General features: G+C 42.2%; 1 protein-coding gene across 2 annotated transcripts; it reads right to left on the minus strand.

Annotated features, from left to right (window-relative positions):
* Positions 1-620: 620 nt before the first annotated feature.
* LOC141509391 (free fatty acid receptor 2-like) lies at positions 621-4,716 on the minus strand. 2 transcript variants are annotated; one of them, XM_074218916.1, is made up of 2 exons: positions 4,598-4,716; positions 621-3,518 (listed from the first exon to the last, which is right to left on the minus strand). In XM_074218916.1, the coding sequence occupies exon 2, from the start codon at positions 3,512-3,514 to the stop codon at positions 2,504-2,506; it is 1,011 nt and encodes a 336-aa protein (XP_074075017.1). In that variant the 5' UTR covers positions 3,515-3,518; positions 4,598-4,716; the 3' UTR covers positions 621-2,503. The 2 variants fall into 2 exon arrangements, with proteins under 2 accessions (XP_074075017.1, XP_074075018.1); XM_074218917.1 differs by having other exon boundaries at positions 4,547-4,716.
* Between the last annotated feature and the right edge of the window lie 4,878 nt (positions 4,717-9,594).

Here is a 9,594-nt window from a genome sequence, read left to right on the forward strand (position 1 = left end):
GGATAGGTCTTGGTATAGACTGATATCCTTTAGAACTTCTCCCTTACACTATTGTTCTATTAGAAACCAGGAGGGACGGGATTTCAGGGAAACCTGGAGGGATTTGCATGAACTGATGCTGAGTGAGATGAGCAGAACGAGAAAAACACTGTACACCCTAACAGCAACATGGGGGTGATGATCAACCTTGAAGGACTTGCTCATTCCATCAGCGCAACAATTGGGAACAATTTTTTGGCTGTCTGCAAAGGAGAGTACCATCTGTATCCAGTTAAGGAGATGTGGAGTTTGAACAAAGTTCAAGGACTATTCCCTTTAATTCGTAAAAAAAAACCCAGATGTCTTATGGTTTGATCTGGTTACCTCTGAGAATTCTGTTCTCTTTAAGGATATGATTTCTCTCTCATCACACCCAATTTGGATCGAGGTATAACATGGAAACAAAGTAAAGACTGACAGAGTGCTATCTGTGGGGTGGGGGTGGGGGGGAGGGAAGTAAGATTGGGGGAAAACTGTAAAACTCAAATAATATCTTTAATAAAAATTAAAAAAAAAGAACTCCCTTCAATATTTTTTGCTGCCACATCTTCTTTCTCTGAACCAAGGTCTATTCTCTCCTCATTGGTCCACCTGACTAGGGATTAGTCCATAGGTCCTCCCTCACATTTCTATTCCATTTCCTCACATTTCTATTCCATTAAATATTACTATATTTAACTTTGGTGTGATTCTTTCTCTTTCTCTAACTCACTTTCTGTAAAACTCTGTACTTCTCATTCAGAATTACAGAATTTCAGATCTGGAATCTGAGATCTCTCCTCTACATGGGCAATAGGTTCCAGAATTCTTTATTGCTGAATTTTTTTTTTTTGCTGTCATGTTACCTTTCAATTCAATTCAATTTAAGAAGAATAGTAGGGCCTGTTATGCGCCTGCCACAGTGTTAGGTGCTAGAGATACATAGAGCTCCTGCTCTTAAGAAGCTTGCATTTTACCTGTGGAAAAATAAAGTGTGTATAAATATAGACAGAGAAATACAAAGAAAATTCCATGAGATTTTGGGAGAAATCAATAACATTTAGGGACGTGCCAGGAGAAGGATGTTTGAAATGATCCTTATAGGAAGTTGAGGATTCCAAAAGGTAGAAATGAGAAGAGAGAGCATTCTAGGTATGGGGAACAGCCTGTGCTAAGGCACAGAGGTGTGATGTGGGATGTTGTCTACCTGGAAAAGTAACCTAATTGTCCTGTTATCCTGGAGCCTTAATCCCCAAGGATACTGAGAAACTTTTCTTCTTACCCATTAGGCATTGTGGTATATGGGGAAAATATAGTCAAAAGAGAGTCAAAAGAGGTCTGGATTAAAATCTTGGCTCTATTTTCAAGCTATGGAGTAGCCCAGGGCAAATTAATAAGCCTCAATTTTCTCCTCTTTCAATGGGGCTAATAACACCTCTGCTCCCTACCTTATGGGTAAATTATGAGGAGAGGGTTCTGAAGACCTGTAAAACTGTGGCTCTTATGAGTTATTTCAAATCTGCCACCCTTCCTGCACCTTTCTTCACTTATTCATTAGTCTGGCATGCTAAAGAGGCATAGCATGGAGAAAGTACTCCCTGCCAACCCAGCTGTGGCCTGGACATTGTGGGAGCTGTTGAGGAAGAAGACACAATTCTCACCCTTAGGACGTGCCCAGTTTAATAGGAAAGACAAGATACATACTGTGGAGTGTCTAAATAATATACAAAATGAAAATAGAACAACTCAGTTTGTTAATGGTATAGTTTCCCATCTTTCTTTCTCCTTTAGAGAGCCCTTCTCACCTGTCTTTTCCTGTGCTATATCTTGTATTTATCCTTTGACTCCTTCCTTTTGACTCTGTTAATAGCCCTTCCTACACCTACTTACTCCTAAGCTTGAATTGTGCTCCCCAGAACCCAGAACTCGGCTCAAGGCCTCAGATCCCAGGCTTAGCTCACGTACTAACATCCTGCAATGCAACTGGGCTCACTTGGTGCCATTTAACACCCCACACCCCACAGCAGACTAACTTTGTGGAGCAAGCACTGGCTTTGTAGTCACAAAGGGGAAGTCCTGAATCCAGTCTGATGCTGCATTGCCCTGGGAGGGTCATTGTGCCTCAGGTACTTTCCTAAGACTGGTAGAAGCCAGAGATGGGGCTCATGTCCATCAGGAGGAAAATCTCCAAACTTTCTTGTAGATTCATACTGGTGGGGAGTGCAGGGCAGGCAGGGGGTCTGGAAGGGCGAAGCTTTCTTGATTCATTCTCCTTTCCATTTCTTATTTGTGCTATCATTATTCCTCTTCAAAAGGAAATTGAGTCAGGAAGTCCATAAGAGCTGCTGAGCAATTTCTTGAATGTGTCCCTGGACCTCATGCTTGAAATCATAATGGAAGGCATCCTGAGACCTTTGTGCCCCATCTCCACTAACCTGTTCAACTCTCTCAAACAAACACCAGGAATGGGTAGCCCCTGGGAGACCTAGTCTGTGGTAAAGTCAGAACTTGCCACACCATCCCCTTGGCTCAAACCAGTGTCCCCTGTTTCTATCTCAGCAGTGCCTCTACCCAAACGATTCAAAAGGAAGGTGCCTTGATTTCGTAGTGCCTTCAATCCATCTGCAACATCCCGACGAACAGCTGAAGAAGAGAAGTAGAAGAGGAGGGGATCGAGACCAGCATTAAGGGCACAGCACATCACAGCATACTTTCTCCATGTGGGTGGGCTTCCTTTAATATACCCTACTATGTGGGAGACATTGTAAGGTCCAAAGCAGAACAGGAAATTGAGGAGAGTCACGACTGCTAGTCCCACAGCTCTTCGCTGTCGCTGGATCCCAACCTGTGGCTGGCGGAGCATAAGACATACAAAGCGCCAGTAACAAAAGACAGTCACCACCATGGGCAGGCAGAAGAGAACTAGAACGAGCTCCAGCCGGAATGGGAGAACCAGACTCAGCTGATCAGTCGTAAAATTATCATAGCATGCTCTGTACATATCTTGTGTGCTGTTTTCTGAATTGTTGTTTTCTGTGCCAGGTCCCACATACTCCGCCACAATGACTATGCTGCAGTGTCCAAAGGACAGGATCCAGGCCACCAGAGCAGCCGCAATGCCATATACAGGCCGCCGAGAGAGCTTGTACTGGACAGGGTAGGCCACCCCCAGGTACCGCTCGATGCTGATAGCAGCCAGCAGCCATGTGCTGCAGTAGATGCTGCTGTAGAAGCCAAAGGCGGAGAAAGCACAGATTTCCCTCCCGAGGTCCCATTCGAAGTTTTGGGCAGCCTCAAAGATCTTGAGAGGCAGCAACAAGAGCAGGAGAAGATCTGCCAGTGTGAGGCTGAGCAGGAGGATGTGGATCGGGGCAGGGTGAGGTTGCCGGACTCTGCGAATGAAGGCACGAAGTGCCAAGAGGTTGGCAGGGAGGCCAACAAGAAAGGTCACACTGTAGAGGACAAGGAGCCAATAGCTTTCTGTCTTTCGCTCCATTCAGCTGGAGTGGAAAGGGGCAAAGTTAGCAGGAATCCTCTTAAGCCTGTGTTACCCAGTCTCCCCTCCAGTTTCCCTTCTCAGAGAACTTGCTGTCAGCACTGTCTGCTCACACCACCTGTCAGTGCCCCACAGAGTAATTATTGACTTTGCCTTGGGCGGGATATTAAGTTCCAGTTATTACATTTGCTGTCATATATAACCCTGGGGGAGGCCAGCCTCCAGCTTCTGACAATGCAAGAAGAAGCTCTTGTCACTATCCACTTAGAGAAATGAATTTGTGGAGAGCCAGACCCCATTATGGAGAGCTGGTCTTGGGGTTGCCCAGGTAAATCCTGCAAACAGCCTCTGGCTTTCCCTATACTGGCAACCCTCGTAGACATCACTATTCTAGAAACACCAGAATTTAGCTCCTGATTAATGAGAATAATTGGCAGGCTGGGCTGAGCTGTTTCCCTCTCCTACTCTGTTCCCAACTACCTCCTTACTTAGGGGACCTGTTTCATGACCCTTCCCTGGGCATTGTCTCCAGAACTCCAAATTGCTAAGTTTTGGCTCAGCTCCTAGAGTATCCAGCCCTCTCTGCCCATCTCTCCATTTCACATACTGCCTCCTTTACAGAAAGTAGTCATTCTTTCTCAGATTCCATTTCTGTTTTATCTCTGTATTTAAACAATGTAAAATGGAAGGTGGTCATAAGCTGGATAGACTTGTAAGTGAGAAGAAAATGAGGCAGGAAGGGCCCAGTTCTAAATGTTCTTTCTTTTTTGGATTTGCCCCAGGACAATAGGTGACCATGCTGTAACTAAGGATTTTTTATTACTACCTCTATTTCTAATTAGAAACCACTTTCTGCTGCCCGAACCAACCACCCCATCCAAAATCACCTTTATTCTCTCCCCACTTAAGGGTTTCTTCCAACTGATTCCCTAATACCATGGTTTCCCACCCCTCTGCCCCCTACATTATACCCTGCCTTCGAACCCAGTCCCCATAGCCTGTCTTCATTGGTGTCCACTGACATGACCACACCTTCAGCTAGAATCCCAGCATCCCATTTCCAAGAACTCAAGCAGTAGGAACCTGATTGCCTTGCTTTATCCTGTTGTCAGATAGATGACTTCTGGGATCAGCCTCAAGTAAAAGTCTTCAGTCTTCTGGGTAAAGGCACAGAAGTTTAAATGATGCTACCATTGATTTCATGCAGGAGGGAAAAAAAAGCAGGGAACCTAGCTGGCTGAGGCTTTTTATACCAAGATATGTCACATGGTCAGAGAGAGGAAGGTCAGTAGTTGAGCTGTCTCCTCTAAGAACCCCAAGTTCTTCTACCCTCAATTTTCACAATTTGTGAGGGCAAAGTTACTACTTTCACTTTACAGATTATAAAATTGAGGTCAGCAAAGGTTAAGTTATTCTTTCAGGATCACACAACTGGTAAAATTTTTAACTCAGATCTTCCTGACTCCACATTAAATGCTCTATCATATTGGTGGAATTACAGATCCTTTAAGTGTTTTTGCCATTGGTAAAATGCTCAAAAGCCCTAGAAACAAATGCTCCTCTTCTGTCTTGGAGCATTTTCTAAAGATGTCCTACATGCATGTTTTATTATTCTCTTAGACATGTAGCTCTCTAATTTGGAACTGTACACAAAGGGTAATGAAATTGTTCATACCCTTTGATCCAAAAAGACTACCACTAGGTCTATATCCCAAAGAGATCATCAAAATGAGAAAAGGACCCACATAGAGAAAATATTTGTAGCAGTTTTTCTTGTGATAGCAAAGAATTGGATTTTCAGAGGATGTCCATCAACTGAAGAATGGCTGGACAAGTTGTGGTATATGAATGTAATGGAATACTATTGTGCTATAAGAAATGATGAGCAGGGAGGTTTCAGAAAATCCTGGACGTACCTGAATTGATGCTAAGTAAAATGAACAGAGCTAAGTGAATATTGTACACAGTAACAGAGTATTGTGTGATGATCAATTATAATATTTAGTTCTAAGTTATACAGGGATCAAAGAGAATTTTAAAGGACCTTTGGTGGAAAAATACCTTTCACATCCAGAGAAGGAACTATGGAGCTTGAATGCAGATCAAAGCATACAATTTTCACTTTTTTAAATTTATTTTTTTGTTTTTTCTTTCTTATTGTTCTTTCTTTTTCTTCTGATTCTTCTTTCACAGCATGACTAATATGAAAATATATGTAACATGATTGTGCACAGATAATCTATATCAGATACCTTGCTGTCCTAGAGCATGTAACAGTGGGAGGGAGAAACCTTTAAAAATGGATGTGAAAACTATCTTTACATGTAATTGGATAAATTTAAAATATTAAAAAAGAAAAATAGCTCTCCTCCTATCCCTTCTCTACCCTCCCTCCCTGGTCTTTATTTTCCTCTCCCAAGTACTTACAATTTATTCTTGTGTACCCATTATCATGTGATTAGGACTTCCATTCTAAGATTTGTAGGTGCCCCTTATTCCTAGCCACCTTAAACATTTTTTTGAAAGTTACGGAATCCTAAGTTTTTAGCACCGATCCTTGGAGAACTCCATGGAACAGATAGTATAATCTATGGCCCAAGGACTCCTAGGCTCTGACCTCACATGACCTGGATTTGATCTTAGGGTAACCCAAAACTTTATTCTCTCTTTATTCAGTATGCCCCCCACATAGCTGAGAAATGTCTGACTATAGTTCACGTCTTTAGTTTTCTAAAAATGCATAACAGAGTTCCCAGCTTCTGTATAAGCACTCAAGGTAACAAATACATAGTAGGTAGAGGACAACCTTTATTTCACTCACAAAAAAGTACAAAAAGTTTACAGTAAACTATAAAGAGATACAGAAAACAGTATATGCACTTAGAGTAGATCATAAGCAACGAATCTTCCCTTTCTGATAGTCTCAACTTTTCCACCAGGACCCTAGAAACCTTCCAAGGTATTGACACCAAAAAGGAATTACACTTAAATTTGCCAGTGGGGATAGCTGCCACCGGGACCTACAAAGTTTCTCCCAGACTTGTAGTGCCCCCCTGTGGTTTGAACTTCCTGAGAAAACAGAAGTCTTTGGGGACTGCTGGACAGTCAAAGCCTTTGCTGTCTAATGATAATAATGTGATTGTGTTCCACCATGTTATAGATTTAGCTTCTTATTGATTTCCTATCCATGAAAGGACAGGAGAAAAACCTCATTCTAAGAAGCATTCTGCTTAGGAATATCCTTCTTAACTATAAAAGACCATATTCTCAAACTCTTAAACTTGGAATTATTCAAGAGATCATCCCTCATAGTGGTGCTGCCCAAGAAATCTCCCTTTTTAGGACTACAAATCAGATTATGAAAACCTCATGACTAAGAAGTCAAAATTCCACCACCTCCATAGAAGAGATGGGTATCCATGGATTCCCTCAAGGCCATGTGGTAATCAAATGCTCCATTTATGGATGCTCATGTTAGGATAAAGGACAATATCCCCAATTTCCAAGAGAATAGACCCACTTTTGGCTCTGCTGCCATCTCAGAATCTTGAAAACAAGGAGAAAAGGAGTCCACAGAGGGATGGTCAATACTTCTAACTCATTAGCCAATCAAGTATTTAGTGCAGGGCCTGATGTATTATACTCTTAATCAGTGCTCACTGAATTAATGAAATGTCTGGTATGTGTTAGGCAGTGGAGATAGAAAGGAAAAAATGTCCTTGCGCTCAAGAAGCTGACATTTTATCAAGGGGACAGCATACATACATGTATAAGTAAATACAGATACAAATAAGGTAATTTATTTGGATAGAGAGGACACAGTGGGAGGTGGGGTCAGGATACCGGGAAAGACTTTTAGCTGATATCTTAAAGAAAGAAGGAATTCTAAGAGGTGGAAGTGAGGAGGGAGAGAATTAAAATTAGGAGGGAAAGCAAATGCAAAGACTTGGAGGAGGGAGACCGAGCATCATGTGTACAAGATAATAAGGGATGAGCTGGGAAATTATTTAGCAATCAGCTTTCCTTAAATATATGGAACTTAAAAAAATTAGTCTGTATTGTTGACATTCTATTCATCATGTCTTTAAGTCTAAACAGTCATCGAAGCAATAAATCAAATGGAAATTTGCAACATTTGCTGATGTCAGAGAAGTCAATATGTACATTGAAACATTAAGTCCACTTTTTTGAGCTGATAAAAGATGACTCTGACCTATCAGAATGTGTCAAGGTCAGTTTCATTGGACCATAGAACGGATAGAGAAACTAAAATATAATGAGATTCAAAAAATAGGTTAAAGGCAAGATTGTATAGGTTTTTAAATGTCAAACAGAAGAGTTTATATTTTTATACTAGAAGTAAATGTCAGGGAATTTACTGAAGAGAAGAGTGCTGTTGGAATACTAATTTACTAGCTTTTAACAGGAAGGGATGGCTCCTTCCATAAGAGTCCTAGCCAACCCATTCATTTGGGGGGCAGGTACAATCAATGAAACCCATCTTCCAGAATGGGCTGAAGGTTCACTTCAAAATAACAAAATAACAAGATGTTTTCCTCTTGGGATGGCAAAGTTATTGTGACACGTTCAGGAGTTGTCCTTTGTCTCCAGCAAGGTGCCAGTATTACCCCATGAGAAGAAATACGACTATCAAATGCATTTGCTGTCAAATAAGTTCATCACATTGATCAGGGAATGGTCCCCAGACCCACAATGATCTTGAGAAATGGTAATAATCATTGACACAGACCCCTTTCTAGGTTGCAGAGCATCTTATATATCTTAAAGGATCTCAATAAGTTGTTCATTCCATTCACTAATATAGATTGCAACCTATCCATGCCTGTCCATCTTGTGCCCCTCTTGGTCCATGTCCTTCCTCCATAACTGTCCCTCGTTTTCTGCCCCAAACCTGAAGAGGGTCAGTGGAACTTTCTGGTTAAGAAAGGTTAGGAAGGGTCAGAGGCAGGTTTGGAACTCTAAGCCCGGCACTCTGTCTATGCTGTCCAGCCCGGGAAATGCTCCCTGGTTCCATAGGGCTTTCTGGGATGAAGGCATGTTATTTTCCAGCCTTTCATGCTACCCTTTGAGAGGCAGCCTGCTGGCATGAGGAGAAGGAATAGGGAATCAGACAGCTTTGGTTTGCTTCCTATTCTGCTGTTCATTGCCCCTCTCATCTGAGCTATTGTCACTTAGCTTCCACACCTGTCCAGGCATTCAAGAAGGTTTACTAAATTAGTTTTGATTGCAAACCCTACCCCAACTTCACACCATTCCCTTTCACTGTGACCACTCCCAAAAACAGTGTATGGAGCTCCAAAATCAGTAAGCTGGCTTTCATTTGCCAGCCTTATTTCACTCAGGGATGCTATTTGGATATGATGCCACCTGCTGAGTTCTCTTGAAACGAGATGTTCATCTTTCAGGTCTATTGGATCTTGTTTTGTCTATGAAGGTGCACATGGTCCATGCACCAATAGTGACTGGAAGCTTCTTTGAAGTTTTTTCAGAGTATTTTATGTCTTGACTACACTGTAGGATTCCTTATTTGCTCTGATAAGCAGGCCAGGGTTGGCTAATCAGACAATTTTTAGTGCACCTTTTCTAGCTCCTTCCTTGCATGAGGAGGTGAGCAGCGCAGTCCTTAAAAGGGCTGCTCAGTCATCCAGGGGGCTGCCAAATCACACTGCTGCTTTCAGTGGAGAAACAACCCTATGGCCTGGGTCACCTGTGTGCAGGGTTGTGACTACAGCTCCAAGTGTGTACACCTGCTGCTTCATCACTTGCCTGTTACTTAGGACTTTGAGTACTGGTTATGAGTGATGTTTTTTGTTGCGTGCCTAAATTGGATTTAAATGAGGTAGAACCGTATGAGATCAACCGCCTCACTCTGTCTTCCAAAGTCATCATGATCCAGCATAGCAAGACTGAGTCAAGACTTTAGATGCAGTGGATGTCCTTGGCATCTTCAATGCCTAACTAAGCTTTAAGCACTGAATAGCACCTGCATCAGCTGACTTCATGGCTGTTAGAATGAATTGTTCTTCTTCGCCCATTCCACCAATGGAAGACTTTACATG

This window comes from Macrotis lagotis, chromosome 1 (assembly GCF_037893015.1).
Source record: "Macrotis lagotis isolate mMagLag1 chromosome 1, bilby.v1.9.chrom.fasta, whole genome shotgun sequence".
NCBI classification, from domain to species: Eukaryota; Metazoa; Chordata; class Mammalia; order Peramelemorphia; family Peramelidae; genus Macrotis; species Macrotis lagotis.

Bases quoted from the DNA above. Each gene is read 5' to 3' on its own strand.
- LOC141509391 (XM_074218916.1), bottom strand. From the start codon at position 3,514: ATGGAGCGAAAGACAGAAAGCTATTGGCTCCTTGTCCTCTACAGTGTG.